General features: G+C 46.1%; 1 protein-coding gene across 11 annotated transcripts in view; it reads left to right on the forward strand.

Moving 5' to 3' along the window:
* UBR4 (ubiquitin protein ligase E3 component n-recognin 4) overlaps positions 1-17551 on the forward strand; it is a 2329353-nt gene that overhangs the window by 1418512 nt on the left and 893290 nt on the right. For 7 of the 11 annotated variants that reach the window (XM_078642504.1, XM_078642505.1, XM_078642507.1 and 4 more), the window contains exon 50: positions 9712-9744. The exons of the other annotated variants lie outside the window; for them this stretch is intronic. In XM_078642504.1, coding sequence (XP_078498630.1) covers positions 9712-9744 — 33 coding nt within the window. The remainder of the gene's footprint in view (positions 1-9711; positions 9745-17551) is intronic. 11 annotated transcript variants of the gene reach the window in all.

A 17551-nucleotide genomic window follows, 5' to 3' on the forward strand; every position in this document is an offset into this window, starting at 1 on the left:
ACTCTTTCAGGTTTCTGCAGCTGGCACGGGCAACCGCCGCTGATGGAGGGACTGCTATGTATTCTATGCTAAGATATGAATTTAGCAGCCCACATGCCTCGAACTGAATATGCTACTTACCAGTATGCATCTGTTCTTGGCATGTAGGGCTGCTAACATTCATATCGCCCACCCTCCTCCCCGGTGCCTGTTGCAGCTGCAGATATACTATTGTATTCAGTCATTAGCATGGACATCCTTTACACTTTTCACTCCATCTTCTGCCACAATGGCGAAAAACAATCTGGGGATGGAGCCGATGCCCATGCGCACTGTAGTCCAGGGGAGGAGCCACCTATCTCAGGATACTTCGAAGACTCTTCCAGGACAACAATGTGCGATCATCCGGACCCAACACTAGGCGGCGATCTAATGCTAAGATATGAATGTTAGCAGCCCTACATGCCAAGAACAGATGCATACTGGTAAGTAGCATATTCATTACTGATTACACAGGATTGTATAATCTAATTATGAGAGAGCAAATCTTAAATAATTGTCAGAACCAGTTGTTGCATCAGCACTTGATTGACTCAGATGTGACCTCTCCCCAAGAATTGGGAAAGAAGGCAGACAGATGGGTCAGGACAAGGGTCAAGCAGCAGAACCAGAACCAGGGTGGTGGCCAGAAGAAAGCAGACCAGAAGGGTAATAATGAGAATAAGCAAAATGACCAGAAGTCTTCAACAGGGCCCCAACAATCTAAGGAGGGTGGGTCCCAGAATTCCCAAAAGAAGAAGAATGATGGTCCTAAGAAACCATGGTGCCAATACTGTAAAAGTAAGACTCACTGGTTTAGTGAGTGCACCAAGAAAGGCCAAACTCCTACCACCACTGTCCCTAAGACACCTGCACCCCCTAGTACAGTTAGTAGTGGTAGTGTACCTCCCAAGGCTATAGTTGGGTTAACCCTGGGAACTGAGGTGGGTTCTGACTTAGTCAGGATTCCTACTCAGGCAGTTCTTGTTTGTACTGGGGACATGGATATGACCCCTACTGTAAGTCCTAGTACTCTGGGCAAATACAGGCAAACGCCTTTAATCAATGGAAAAATGGCTCAGGCCTACAGGGGCACATGTGCCAGTGTCACTATGGTGACACCAACATTTGTGGACCCTGACCAGATCATGCTAGGTTCAGATTACCTAGTGACCAATGCTAGCAATGTCACTACCAGTCACAGTATGGCAGTTGTTAATTTCTCCTGGGGAGGGGTAACTGGCCTCAAAAGGGTTGTAGTTAGTTCAGACCTCACAGTAGATTGTCTTTTGGGTAATGATTTGGAATCCTCACTGTGGTCAGATGTGGAGTACAGGACTCATGTAGAAATGCTAGGTCTCTTCTCACATGTCCTTGCTGTGACCAGGTCACAGGCCAAGAAATGCCCATCTGAACAAGTGCTGGATCCTGGAAGAATGGACCAGACACTACCCAAGAGGAAGAACAGTAGGGGTAAGGCAGAGCCTTCCCCCCTGCCTCAGGTTGAGGATCAGCCCTCTCAGGAGGCTGACCGAAAGACCCCAGAAGGAACTGCCCTAGAAGAACTTGAACCTGAACAGGTTGAGTTTCTTGGGACAGGGGGACCTTCCAGGGCAGACTTGAGACTGTTCCTCCCTTGAACCCCTCAGACAGCAGGCTGCTGCTGAGGCTGCAGGGAATGCTACAGATGCCCATAAGGTATATTGGGATGATGGACCCCTATACTCTGAGGCAAGAGACCCCAAACCTGGTGCTACCAGGAGGCTGGTCATCCCCTTGTCTCTTAGTGGTTTCCTTTTCACCTTAGCCCATGAGATTCCCCTTGCAGGTCACTTAGGCCAGAACAAGACTTGGGACAGGCTTGCCCCACACTTTCACTGGCCTCATATGTCTGAGGACACTAAAGAGTTTTGTCGCTCATGTGTCACCTGCCAAGCCAGTGGCAAATCAGGTGGCACAACAAAGGCCCCCCTTATACCACAACCTGTGGTGGGGGTACCCTTTGAGAGAGTGGGGTTAGACATTGTTGGACCAATGGACCCCCCCAACAGCATCTGGGCACAGGTTTATACTGGTGGTAGTGGATCATGCCACCAGGTATCCAGAAGCTATTCCCCTTAGGACCACTACAGCTCCTGTTGTGGCCAGGGCCCTACTTGGAGTTTTCTCCAGAGTGGGGTTTCCTAAGGAGGTTGTCTCTGACAGAGGTGCAAACTTCATGTCAGGATACTTGACTACAATGTGGAAGGAGTGTGGTGTAAAATACAAATTTACCACACCCTATCACCCACAGTGCAATGGGCTTGTTGAAAGATTCAACAAGACCCTCAAAGGGATGATAAAAGGGTTACCTGAAAAGCTTAGGCGAAGATGGGACAACCTTTTATCCTGCCTCCTGTTTGCTTACAGAGAGGTCCCACAGAAGGGAGTTGGTTACAGCCCTTTTGAGCTTCTGTTTGGACATCCTGTAAGAGGACCCCTATGTCTGGTGAAGGATGGATGGGAGTTACCTCTCAAAAAGCCTAAACTTGGCATAGTGGACTATGTACTTGGTCTCCGCTCCAGGGTGGCAGAGTACATGGAGAAGGCATCCAAAAACCTTGAGGCCAGCCAAGAACTTCAAAAAGCTTGGCATCACCAAAAGGCTGTCCTAACTGTTTACCATGCAGGACAGAAGGTGTGGGTGTTGGAGCCAGTGGCCCCAGCAGCTCTCCAAGACAAGTGGTCTGGACCCCATACCATCATTGAGCAAAAGGGAGAAGTCACCTACCTGGTGGACATGGGAACTCCCAGGAGCCCCCACAGGGTGCCACATGTAAACAGGCTCAAGGCATTTGTCAACAGGGAGGACATGGGCTTGCTCATGGCCACAGATGAGGGGCAGGAGGAAGAGAGTGACCCTCTCCCAGACCTGCTCACTCAGAACCCTGATGATGGGTCAGTAGATGGTGTAGTCGTTTCTGACAGCCTCTCTGAACATCAACAAGAGGATTGCAAACAGGTTCTTCAATCCTTTAGACAAATGTTCTCACTGACACCCAGTCAGACAAACTGGTGCACCCATGAGGTGGACACTGGCGACAGTCTGCCTGTCAAGAGTAAAATCTACAGGTAACCTGACCACGTCAGGGACTTCATTAAGAAAGAAGTTCAAAATATGTTGGAATTGGGAGTCATTGAACCCTCAGAGAGCCCTTGGGCTAGTCCTGTAGTTCTAGTGCCAAAACCTCACACCCAGGATGGTAAGAGAGAGATGAGGTTTTGTGTAGACTACAGGGGTCTCAATGCTGTCACTAAGACAGATGCCCATCCAATACCTAGGGCAGATGAACTTATAGACAAGTTGGCTTCTGCAACTTTCTTGAATACATTTGACCTAACAGCTGGTTATTGGCAGATCAGGTTAGCTGAGGATGCCAAGGCCACAACAGCATTTTCTACCCCAGAAGGTCATTACCAATTTGTGGTGATGCCCTTTGATTTGGAAAATGCACCTGCCACTTTTCAAAGGTTGGTGAACCAAGTTTTCACTGGGTTGGATGACTTTTGTGCAGCATATCTAGATGATACTGCTGTCTTTAGCTCCACCTGGGAGGATCACCTGATCCACCTGAGGAAAGTTTAGGAGGCCCTGCAGAAGGCAGGCATCACTATCAAGGCCACCAAGTGCCAGATAGGGCAGAGTCAGGTTGTGTACCTGGGCCACCTTGTAGGTGGAGGCCAGGTTCAACCATTGGAGAGCAAGATACAGGCCATAAAGGACCGGGCTCCTCCAACCTCCCAGACACAGGTCAGAGCTTTCTTGGGCCTGTCTGGTTACTATAGGAAGTTTGTCAAGAATTATGGGTCCATTGTGACACCACTTAATGACCTGACAAGCAAGAAAATGCCAAAGAAAGTTCAGTGGACAGTTAGCTGTCAGAAGGCATTTGATGACCTAAAGCAGGCCATGTGTACTGCACCTATTCTCAAGAGTCCTGACTACTCCAAAACCTTCATTGTCCAAACAGATGCATCTGAGTTGGGTGTGGGAGCTGTTCTATCTCAACTGAATATTGATGGTCATGACCAGCCCATTGCTTTTATAAGCAGAAGGCTGACCCCTAGAGAGAAACGTTGGTCAGCTATAGAGAGGGAGGCCTTTGCTGTGGTTTGGGCCCTGAAGAAGTTGAGGCCCTACTTGTTTGGAACTCACTTCAAGATTCAGACCGACCATAAGCCCCTCTTATGGCTAAATCAGATGAAGGGTGAAAAGCCCAAACTTCTTAGGTGGTCCATTTCCCTACAGGGGATGGACTTTACAGTGGAGCACAGACCAGGGACTGACCATGGCAATGCAGATGGTCTCTCCAGGTATTTCCACTTAGAACAGGAAGACTCACCTGGTCAAGGTTAGTTTAATGTCCCTAAGTTTGGGGGGGGGGGGGTTATGTAGGAGAGTGGGGTCTGCAATCCTATGGTCACCCCAGATTTTTGCTTTTTGCTTCACTGGTTTACGACTTTCCCTGGCTGTGGGCCTGCTAATCAGACCCACAACCTAGCTGTTCTCTCTCTAAATTGACAACCATGTACTTTAGGTGCATTTACCAATTGGTACTGGGCCACCTTATCAGTCCCTGTACAGTATACCTTGGGTATCTAGGGCATAGATGTACCCAGGGCCTACCAGGGGCTGAAGCATGTATTATGCCACCCTTGGCTGGCCATCCAAAACTGACACAACTGGCTGCAAGACAGCTGGGGCAAGGTGGTGTAATCACCCTTTGCTGTAGATATTGTATACCTAGATCTAACGCTAAAATGGACACATATACCCCTATTAGTCACTCCTATAGCAGGCCTTATCAATCCTGAAGGCAGAGTTCTTGGAATTATGTGAGATGGTGCTGTTGCAGGAGCTGAGCCCGTCTGCAGCTTGCGGAACCAAGTCCTAATAGCTGTTCCATGATAACGCTATACCATATACTCTTAAGTGCATTATAATCCTCGCGGTTAAATGCTAACTTTGGTATAGCATTATCAAAACATGTCGAGTAAGGTGTCATACAAATTGGAATACTACCCCCTCGCCAATTCTGGCGACGGGGGTAGCATTCCACCCTTCTAGAGGGACACGACATGTATGTAACTGTGAACCCCGGTTAAAGTTAACTCGAGCCTTGGCATCACAAAATAGATGCTGCCACCACAGACACAAGTCTGACCTCCTGCTGCTGGGAGTCCTTCCAGCAAGGAATGCTTGGACAAAGGGTTTCCTGCCTTGGGAGGTGCTAGCACCACCCCAGACAGGATTTTGTGTATTGGGTAGGACAGGCCTGAAAGGAATGAGACAGGCCTGGGGCACCCAAGGTGTCCTGTGCATACACCGGTTCAAACCAGTTGCTGGGGCATCCCTGCCCCAGCTCTGGCGCGAAACCGGACAAAGGATAGGGGGTGTAGCCACCCCCCTTCCTTGTCCCACCCAGGGGAGGGACCTAGTCAGTAGTGCAGCCCCCTTTAGGAGAATAAAGGTAGGAGCTGGTCGCATTCCAAATTAGATTATCCTGAACAACTTTACAAGAAGAAACTCTGGACTTCGACGTTCTGCTCCACAGAAGACTGAAGAATCTCCCTTGTGGGCAAGGAGTGTCCACCCTGCAACTGCAGGCACCATCAAGTGTCCAGCGTCTTCACTTTGTCGTCTTCCCTCGAGGATCCAGACGTCAGAGCCCGACGAGACCCGGATTCCCAGACCTCTCCGACCTCAACTCACCTCTGCAGCAAAGCTGAGACCGTGGGTGCGACGAGACACGTGGGACCGGCCATCTTGAAAGAACCTGCACTTCGCTTCCAGCACGACTCCCGAGGTAAACTCGACCAAGTGCTTTGGGGATTGAGAAGCCCCAGCCCCGAGCAGCCCCTGCACCGAAGATCAGCCCTCCAGCTTCCACGAGATCTGCGTGGGGCCCTTCTGCTTCTTTGCCGCTCGACGCGTTGTCTGGTCACTTGCCGGCTGGCTAGTGGCCTCCTAGACGACGAACCTTGAAATCTTCCCTGCTGGTCTGGTTGCTCCAGACTGGCCCTTGCTCCCTTCCAAAAGAGGGGCACCCCGGACTCTCCTAGTCCGCACCAGACGCCTTTTTCACTCACCGCGTGGGTTGCCTTTGCCAAGGCCTGTTGACGCCGAATCCGGATCCAACACCGCCCACAGTGAGAGCCTGCGTGGGACAGCTCGTGCCTCCATCCTGGTCGTCGAAGACACCTCCTGGTCCACGTGGCTGCAGAGACAAGCGTCCACTCTTCACCTGATTGCGACAACGACATCTGGTTCCTTCCTGGTTCCACTCCAGTCACTGCCTAGTGACTGTGAACATTGTCCCCTCTGCTTCAGTCTTCAGCATCTCTGATCCACCCTTGGATCACACCGGACATCTTCCTCCTGGTCGCCTGCAGCATCTTTTCCTCCAGGCTCCATAGACTTCAACGCCGGGACCCGACACGACTTTGCACCTATGCACCCGCAGCCCCTGGGTGAGGTAACAAGAGCATTTCGGTGCTCAAGGGTAGATTGACCCTCCTAGTGTCCAGTTCCACAGTCGTTTTAGTCCTAACTAGTCTGAATTGTCCGTATTTACCTTTTTCTTGAACTGTACTGTCCATAGACGTTGTTACGCATCTCGCGTGTGAGTTCACACTCTGCACACGCGTTCCGTGGGCCTCTTATTACTTACCTAAAGTTAGGATAGCGTAGTCCCAGCGATCCTACAGCCTCTGGACAGCTCCATTCCTTCTATCGACTTTCACATTCCATATACTTAGTATATGGTTTGCCGTGCCCCTAGGGCACCATTGTAATTTTGTGCAACTTATCGTATTTTTCCTAAGAGATTGTCATGTGCTTAGCCCTCTGACCTCATAAAGAGTTCAGAGGTGTTTGTTATTAATAAATATACTGTTTATTTTCATAACAACCTGTGTGGTGTCCTTTCATCTGATATTCAAGGGGTTATATTGTGGTAAAACAGTTGGCTTCACATGCCAAAAGAGTTTAGCCTAAGACTGCTTTGTCCATGCTACCATTAGGATAGCTGGTCTATAAGGTTGACTTACAACCAATCACCATAAGGGTTGTTTGGACTGATACAAGGTGATCACTAGAACTAGTGAGCATCATATATCAGGCCAACTTCTCACACCTGGTTCTTACCTTTCTGATGTGCGCTCCTTTTGAGCCACTTCACAACTGTCCTCTCCGCCTTCTAACACTGAAGACTACTTTCCTGGTTGCCATCACCTCTGCCAGGAGAGTGAGTGAGCTCCAGGCCCTTTCTTGTGCTCCACCTTTCCTTTCTGTCCACCCGGACAAAGTGGTGTTGCGTACTAAGCCATCTTTCCTGCCCAAGGTTGTCACAGCCTTCCACATCGGGCAGTCTATCACCTTGCCAACCTTCTTCCCGCCACCGCACCCCTCTAAAGAGGAAGAGCGGCTCCACCGTCTGGACCCAAAACGTGCGCTCTCATTTTACTTGGATCGCACACGCCAGTTCCGGGTGGATGACCAACTCTTTGTTGGTTACGTGGGCGCTAAGAAGGGGAAAGCGGTGCACAAGAGGACCGTCTCCCGGTGGATCATCTTGTGTATCCAGGCATGCTACTCCTTGGCTAGAAAGGAGCCCCCTGTTGGATTACGGGCTCATTCCACCCGAGCCACGGCGACTACAACTGCCATGGGCCGTGGGGTGCCCTTACAAGACATCTGTCAGGCAGCTACGTGGGCATCACTGCACATGTTTGCAAGACACTACTGCCTGGACAGCCAAGTCCGGAGGGATGGCTTCTTTGGCCGTTCTGTCCTCCAGGACTTTCTGGTGTGATTATTGGTTCGCAGACCCACCGCCGGGGTTGGTATTGCTGGGGTATCTATTCTAAGGTAAGGAATCTAATACTAACGCGTCTTTCAGATGCACAAGTTACTACTTGTGTAACGATATATCTGTAAGAGACATTAGTTAGTATTAGATTCCTTACCCACCCACCCATCCTCCCCGTTCTGCGAACCGATATCTAGAGTTAGGGTTACCCCCTTTCAGGGCCCTAGTTTCAATGGCACCAGTGTTGGTTTTTAACATGGCTCTGCGTTTCTGGCGCGGAAAAGCTGTGTCTAAGAACTGACGTCAGCACGCGGAGGCGGCGTCTTAAGTACTCCGACGACGTCATCGCGCCGCCGACGACGGACGCGGAGCCGCAGATGACGCCTACCGACGCGCAAGGGTACTGCTACGCAAAAGTTTCCGGATCCAGTCTGACGCCTGGGGATATTCTAAGGTACGGAATCTAATACTAACTAATGTCTCTTACAGATATATTGTTACACAAGTAGTAACTTGTGCAACTGGTTAGGACTCGCTTGGTTGGACATTGTCCCTTTTACCCTTGCTTAAAACTGCAAAGAACTCCTATTTCTTTTGAAACTCTTGAGTTTTCTATTATTGGTATCTACTATAGATTGTCAAGCGATATGTCCTATACCATTTTAATGCAGAATGGCACTTTGTGCTTTCAAATCTGCAGATGTTCCCTGGAGTGCAGGACTTCACATTTAGCCACCTCATTGTTTGAAATTGCAAGAGCAACATTTCAGGTCTACTCTGTTATATATTCCCATTAATATGACCTGTAAAATGTAGAGTGTCCCCTATCTGGTGACTGGGAATAATTCAAAAGCTAGTGATTATGTAGAAAAGGCCAACATTGGTAGTAAAACTTCAGGTAAGTAACTTTTTCTTTCAAATGATGGGGTGGGTTTCCACTGATTTGGTGGCAGCTGTTGATATGCAGGTCAAAGGCAGGCACATATCACGCAGCAAGCCATCCAGGGCTGAAATCAAAGTTATGAGTTCCCGTGCCAGAAGACATTCAGGTTTTGAGCAAGTATTCTTGTATTGGAATCCTTGAAAGTGAGGGCATGATACAAAATTGCCTATTGCCTAATTGCCTATTTCACATGATTGGTAAATAGACAATTTTCTAGCAGATCTTGCCGCCCTCCAGCTTACACAACATGTTTTAGGCTGCACCCACCCATTTGGCGAATCTCCTCTCACTCTACATGCCCACCCGCCAGTTACGATCCATGGGCCATCATCTTGTTGTTGCCCCCAGGTGAGGAAAGTGCAAGCAGGAGGGTGCTCTTTTCGTGTCCTCGCTGCAAAACTTTGGAACTCTCTTCCTGTCAGTATTAGCAGTATCAATAATCACAATGCATTTCGTAAATCCATTAAAACTCATCTCTTTCCGACATTATAGGCCTGATGTTCTTTTTGTCAGTCGCCTCTTTCAACAGCTGCAGTTGCCAGCACTGGGACGCCCCTTAGCTGTGGCAGCTGTGCACTTTACAAAACGTATAACATAACAATACCCGTCAGACTATGCACCTATTTAGCCATCTCTTTGTAGGGTAGGCTGTCTGGTTATAAACGTAGATTGTTGGGTGTAAGCCGTGGGTTATCATATTTCCTTAGGGTTGTACAGAAGTGTTGGTATTGTATTAACTCCTCTGATTTTGCTCATGCTTGCATATTTAGCTCTACTTTGAATATGTGCCCATAAAGTGCTACATGGCTTTCCAATTTCACTCATTTTGCTTAGATTGTGTTTCAAGTGGTTTTCTGTCTGCTTCACATGTTTTTCTCCTTTTTCTTTGCTCCCCAAAAGTTCTGAATCTGAGCCCCTAACAAGCCTGGACCGGTTAGTATAAGCCTCCTTTTCTTTGCACGAATGCCTGTGTGTGTCCAAGATTAAGTTGATAATGTGCAATTCTTTGCTGCATTCCAGTTGATTTTTGCGTGGCAGACACCGCACACTACAATTAATTGGTAGTGGAGTGCAGGGCATAATCTAGTACATAGATTGGAGAGGTTTAGGCTGGAGAACTGGTTGTTCAAGAGTTGAGCACATATACGATAGGTCATGAAGTGGCAAGAGACAAAAGCAAATGGGGCATGACTTAAGAATGAGATATGTGGGGGGATAATTTTTTTTAATAGTTTGTTTGGATACTTTTAATTGATACCATTCCCTTTACTGAATCTTTGGAAAAAGCTCAGCTGCCAGGCTGTGACCAAAGAAACCCCTTTTCATTCTTTCACAGTACTTCCCAGGATGTCACTGTAGATCTGAATGCATCCTAACAAGTGGCTCAATAAATTACACCTTTGTTCACGTTAAAGGTGTCAGATCTGTGGACTATGATAACAATAATAAGAACTAGTTTTATGTACTGCTTACTATACCAGTTTTAATGTTTTTAGTGTTCAGCATAGCCCAGCCAGCAGTTTCAGTGGCTCCCGTCTATTTTCTAAATTCTCTTTTCTTTTGTCTCTGGAGGTGGCCAAAAAGGCTTTATGTTTCCAATACCTTGGAGGGTGCACAGGGGTCATGTCAAAATTACTTTTACAGCAGCTGTATGTGATGCTCTCAAGCCAGAAATGCAGGACCTCCCTGAGCATGACTGTGAAGGTTGGGCTTTACAAGGAAAGAAATGAGTTGATATCCCATATAATAGCTCTTAGTTCACCCTTGAAGATGCACAATGAAAAAAAGCAAGCCGCCAATACGCTGAGGAGTTTCTTTTGCTTAGGGAGAAATAGATCAGAAGGGCTTGAGATCTGAATGATTGGAAAGTTTCCATGCCTAGACACTAGTGAAAAGAAAAGGAAGAAACAGACTCCTCCTTCAGACCTAGATGCAGCAGTAGAGTTTGGGTCAATGCCTGAAGTCTCTGTTAATGTTGTTAAAGTACGGAGAGAACTGGTGTGACATGTTACATTTCTGACTTTGTTGGTGTGACTCATCTGCTTACTTTGATGTCTTTAAATTTGAAATACAGAGCCTTAAAATGCATATGATTCAACAGTTACGTTTTTCAACTCCCACTGTGCCTATTGTACTCTTTTCATCAACCACTGTAGTGCTGTTGGTATTGGATAGTTGGGTAACTTCAGACATGCCCTCTTGTAGATATTATTCTTTCTCTCTTTACATTTTCTCTAGACCCTGACAAAGTAATGTTGATAAGGCATTGCTTTATTTAAGGAAAAAACACTTTCTAAAAAGGAGAGTGAATGAGTCATTCAGTGAACCAAAATATATCCGATAGGCTTCATATCGAACTTGTTATTGGCAATGGGGTATATTCTATAGTGATATAAGAAGGACGTTCATGTAGGATATGGATTAAAGCATTGCTGCAAATCCTATTCATACATAACCAGATAAAATTGGTTTATACTCTGCTCTCTCCCACTCAAAGTCTAACCTTAATGAGCTGGTTCTTATTGTTCTTCAGATGATTATTTTTCATATGTAACATTTGTTGAAGAGGGCATCCACTAATTTAGGATTAAAGGCAATATTTAGTAAAGCCGTTGACATGTTGGGTAAGGTTACGAAAGTTCTGCATGTCCCTTGCCACACTTGACTGATGCATTCATGAATCTAGTAGACATTTCAAAGATAATGGCTTCTGTGCCTCCAATCTTCTGATCAGTCTTGTGAAGGTAGAGGCCATTACCATTGTTAGACCAACCTGTAACAAATTTGTAGGTGTTCTGTGTGGCAGATACCAGAGAGAGATGACTAATATTCCTAGTTTCACTTGGCGCGATTCAGTATCAGAGAAAGTGTTTGCTTTCTTTATTTTTTATCTTGATATCCACTTATGCTGAAAGTAATCATGTGATGTAACAGTATTTGTCATAGCCCTTCTGGAGGCCATAGGGCAAATGGGTTACTGGGCCTCAACCCTGGGGTTTTGTCACTAATGTTCTAGGCCATGACCTACAATGCCACTGAAAACTAGGCACAGAGTGCACTCTTTCCGCACTTGACTTAGGGGAGGGAGGACAAGCAGTTCAATACATCTCAGGAAAAGTAATGTGTTGATAGAGATTCAGAACTCAGTCAAACAACGGACACAATAAGTACTGCCCAGCCCAGTGCTTTTACTGTGAAAAGAGAAATACTTTGATCACACACATCAAGTTATAATAGTATATAGGAAATCTTACTTGGGTACACAGTTTTAATAGAGTTGCTGTGGGGTTCTTAAAACAGAGAAATGTTAAGTCATGAATCAGGCACAAGTGCAAGCTCATTGTAATATGGTTTAAGCATCTTATCTGGTTCTGTGATCCATTAACCAGTCCATATATGTCTCATCACTAAGGTTATTTAGGAAGATTGAGTGCTAATGAGTTAAATAACCCACTGGAGTTTTGGCAGAGAGGTACACAGCCAGTGTTTAAATCTTCACGGCTCAAGTTACCCGTTGGATCAGGGATTAGAACGCACAATCATGCAGCAGTCAGTAACTAGTGTATTGATGAGCAGGCCTGCTCGGATTACTTAGATTTTCTGCATTTGTGCTTGAGAATGGTGGCTCCAGCAAAGAGTAATGTAAGCCAGCGGCACCCCAAGTTCTCCAGCTTCTGGCCTATTGCAGGCATGTCACATTTGCACTGTTTAGACTCTATAGGGCACTGGTTGCACTCCTCCAGATCAATCTGCTTCTTCAGGTCTGCCTTTCACTACGTCTGGGCTTCCTCACCCAGGGCAGCCTCTTCTTGCATGGGTAACGGCTCCAGGTAGCCCCACAGCTCTCCCAAGATATGCAGAATTCAGGTGATTCCCATCATCTCTGGGAGATTTGCTCTCAAAGATAACATCCCTGGATGTCAGCAGTCCTTCAGGTACTCTGCAGAGCCCTCCCTCCTTTTGTCTGTGCAGAAATTTGAACTTGTGGCATAGTTTGAGTTCCACTTTTATTCACATATTCTGGCGGTTCCCTTTTAGAGTTAATTTCTTCATCTGCAGAGCAGCCCTATTCAATGTACCATTTGATGGCGCTCACACCAGTCTGCCTCCAACTGAAGTACCCAAACATAACACAGGGAAGTGTGTAGTCTCTGCACCTGGCTATTAGCAGGCAGACAAATATGGAAGATTCCATCTCCTTCACAAAGAGTCTGCTCCTCCACTTCCCCTTCCACACTATCAACCCAAATGCTGGTGCTCAGGAAGAGATAATCATTAAACACTTGTTAACTGCTCACCGTTGAATACCAAATGAAGCCCGGTCTCCATCCTCCCACACTTAATCTCACACTTCAACCTCAAAGGCTACTCCACTATCTCAGGGATGCAAGCAGTACTCTTCAACTGTCTGGTGAGACTGTAACTCAACATCCATATTGCACTATTTTTTTTAGCTGCAGTATCCTAATTTCATCTTACTAGCCTCTGCAGGCACACAATGACAAACAATGTCCAAACCAAATGAAATGTAGGTTTCTTATTTCCCTACTGGGGATCTTCCTCAGGACCGATGTGAAACCTGCATTTCATTTGGGGTCGAAACTTCCACATTTTCAATGTTCGCAAGCTTAATCAACAGCGATCCTTCACTGAGATAGTATATCTAAGCATGGCTATGCAATTTATGGATATTGTTTTGATTCATGTGGTTCAAGGTTGAGCCGTTGTACCTTTCATGTCAATAATTATATGATTTGTACAATAGCCTTTCTGTATACCCTCTTATCCTCACTCGAATCACTGAATCCCCCCCCTACCCCCCCTCCCCCACCCCTCCAAATATACAACATGGTTTTGTATTATGTTCTTCGTTTCTTTATGTTGTGCTGATGTTGGATAACTTTTAACTTTCTACTGAGACCATTCTAATATTGTACTGTCTCATACCCAGGTCCCAGTGATATATTCTTGGTTGACCATTTTTGCAATCCTGCTACTAGTCATAAGCACACAGCATGCATAAAGAGATGTTGGTGCAGTGACTAGGCATTACATTCAAGCACAACTTTACATGTGTGGCGCTTGTAAACAGTCCACTTATCCCTAAACAGAAAAAAGGTATGTTCAGTACTATCAATCAGAAAAATGGTCTGCTGCCATCACCACTTAATGTATATGACCCAGGATATGGGAAGGTTTTCTTATGTCAACAAGTCTACACCCGTTTTTCCCCTCTCCACTCTGCACAGCTATGTTTTGGGTCTCAAAACTATGAGGAAGTGCATAGGTCTTAGTGTATACCCCAAAGTGTTGTGTGTGCTAGGGCAACAACAATATCCGAATACCGTATGACCTACTGCTGAGATCACTCAGGGCAGGGGTGCAATCTGTAAGATGCCACTTCCATCCCAACATTATTCCTTCTGCAAACTAATGGGCATAGCAATAGAGCTGTTAATGGAGAATCTGGTCACATTCAAACGTGTGGCACATTCTTGGCAGAAGCTTTTACATGCTTATCATGATGTGCATAGTAAACTTCTTCATATGCCTGCAGATGGTAAACATTGTGAAGCACGTTTAGCCCATATGTTTGAGAAATTAAAGGAATGAACAAATTCTGCCCATTCCATAGGTGCATTTGCTACGCCCAAAAAGTTTCATTGTTTAGCATTATGGAGAAATGCCTCCCAACCCACATCAACAATGGAGCGGAGTATGGGTCCTACCCTTTCATAAATAATTACAGTACAAAAATAAGTGAGAGGAACAAGTACTTTCGAAAGCAATCAAAACTACTGCTTATCCTACAGTAGTTAAGGAGCTAAACTTCCTGAGAAAAACACCTCGGTGAAGGGGAAAACATTTTGATTTTTCTTGTAGTTGAAGAGCTTGACATTGGACGAGGAGGTTTCGAAAATCATAGGGAGAGCATACAGTCGTCTATTCTAAAGGTTTCACCTAAATCTCACCTCCCTTGCAACAAACCCCAGATTTAGATAACTTTCTGGAAAAACGAATGAAACTGCAGCAAGAATTACAACAACATATCTTAGATTTTCTATTAAAGGAACGGCATATAAGATTTTACAAAAAAAATTCTAATTCTGAAAAAAGAAAATGGAAATATAAGACTGTTGCAAGATCTTCAAGGACTGCATAAGTACCTAAATAAAAGTTAAATAGGTTCTGTGACACAAACTTTGACTGCATTGTCAGAGAGAAAGTGAATGCTTTTTATTGACGTGCAATGTGCCTAGTTTCATAATCCAGTTTTGACAGCACATGGGCATTTGTGTGCATAGTGCAAATGGCACTATATAACAGAAGTTTAACGTTTTGGTCTAACCAGAATCACTCATTTATTCACCATATTAATCCAGACAGCAGAGTTTGAGCCCTTGGCGTGCGGATTTATACCCCTAGCTATATAACTGGTTGCTGACAAAATGGGCGTTAGCAACAGTTGTAATATATTACCTTTCAGATTTATTTGTCTCATCTTTACCAGTACAGAAAGCTATTGATTCAGGTTTTAGCTTTATACATCTCCACTCATTGGGTAGTTAAGTGCCATAAAAATTGTTCATCAATGTAGGATCTGCTTTCATGGTAAACCCCACTTTTTGTTGGCTGGAGAGGGGGCGCTTGCCAGCGCCACCAGACTACTTTAAAGGGTGCATTTGGTGCCCTCCTTGCATACTCTGGTTGAGCCAGTCCAAGGAGCCCTTGACTCCCACTCTTGTGCAAAACTGGACAAAGGACATGGCAGTATCCTCTCCTCTGTCCAGCCCCTCCCCTGGGAGGGATCCCTGAGCCATTCTAACCCCCTTCCTAGGGTATTTAAGGGCTTACCTGTGGGTGGATCCTCAGATTCGTCATGGGACAAGACTAAAGCCTGAAACCATGCCACTCTTCGACTTTGCTGGACTTAGACTGGGACCGAGACTGCAACAAGGAAGACTCCTGCTGCTCCTGGTCTCGCTATTCTGGTCTTAGTCATCTGTGCTTCTTCCAGGATCTTTAACAGACCTGTAAGGCATCAAGGAAACACTAAGTAAGCTCCTTTGGAGTGAAGGAACCATTCCCCTACATCTGCAGGCTCCACAACACAGCTCACCGGTTTACTGCTCCTGACGTCCCACATACTTTGAAAGGCTCAGCAACAGGTGGTGGTTCTACAACTCCTTCGAGGCCTGACCTGTCCTCCGCAATTTTGAAGCCAGTATCCCTCGTAACCACTGGGGACCAAACCCATGTGCACTGTATCGACTTGCCGTTGTAAAGGCTTGTTGGCTCTGCGCTACAGAGATCTTCGAGCTACAAGAAGCTCCAGCATCTTTTCCTGCTGAGTACAGCATCCTCACTGTATTCTCTACAGCAGGGGTCCCCAAACCGGTCCTGGAGGGCCGGGTCCATGCCAGATTTTTAAAATAACTACATGTATCTAAATGGGGGATATGCACAAAATCTGGCATGGATCCGGCCCTCCAGGACCGGTTTGGAGACCCTTGCTCTACACCGTAGGCCTTGATCTTTGGTGAGCTGTTCGAAGACCTCTTGCGACTTCTGTGCCTTTGGCCCGTGGGTCCTCTCGAGCGTCTTCAGCTCTAGTGGGTTCCCATGCTGGCTTGGGCCTGCTCTGACTCACCTGCTTGTGGTGAGTCCCTTTGACCTTGCTGGTCCCACGTTGCTCCTTCTTTGCTTTCCATGCCTGTTGCAGCTGCCAAGGCTTGTTGGTGCTCCCGCCAGACACAGGCCCCCGGGTTCTTGATGTCCGCAGTTCGCATTCCACTTTTTTAGTATATGGTTTGATCTTCCCCCTGGAGATCACTGTATTCTGTTCTTACTTACCTGTTTACAATTGAAGTATTATTGCTTATTTGTGTTTATATCGCCCGGTAGGAGATCTACCTATGTGTTGATGAGTGTTGTGTAATAAATAGGCATTTTTATATATACACTGTGTGTTTCCTTTTTGTTTAACCTACACTACTCGATTAGATCTGGTAAAAGAAGCTGCTTAACACTGCAAGATAACCCTGCTCTCCACAGCTACTACTTTGAGAGCTTTTTATGGGTATCAAAGACAACTTAAATCACCATAAGGTTTGCCTGGATTAGTGCAAGATGCTTCACTTAAATAAGTGTGCACCATTTACTAATCGAGCCTTCTACAATGAATTATTTCTTCTTTTTAAAAAATTCAGAATTTTATTTCATATTGTTGAATTCTGACGGAAACCTTTACATGCAAATTCCTCACCTTTTGAATATTCCAGGCACCAGTCTGGATCGATCTGACATAACTCTCCAGTGCTAGTACGGGGTGCTGGCCCCATCTCAGCACCTGAAGTGGATCTACCATGAGGTCACTAGAGCCAAAAAATGCGCCCCCCCCCCCCATCCACCCCCATGCAGTTATGTCAGTTCTCTTCTGGTTTTTCTGCCCTTTTCAATGATGATCCGGAGTAGGTCTTGTTTTTAAGTGGAAGAAACAAAACATTTTTGGTGCAGCTTAGCAAACATGTTCCCTCATAAAAAGTCAGTGTGTAAGCCCTGCCATAGGTGCAATGATAAGTGTCCATCACAGACCCACATGATGACTGCTTCTGGTGCCTCTGTACGAGGCATGACTCATCATGGTTGAACTCTGCCTTCAGATGAATCCTAAGGACATCAAAGAGCGCAAAGACAAACATTTTATGGCTCGCATGAATAATAACATGGGGGTCATCAA

This window comes from Lissotriton helveticus, chromosome 5_1 (genome assembly GCF_964261635.1).
Source record: "Lissotriton helveticus chromosome 5_1, aLisHel1.1, whole genome shotgun sequence".
NCBI lineage: Eukaryota > Metazoa > Chordata > Amphibia > Caudata > Salamandridae > Lissotriton > Lissotriton helveticus.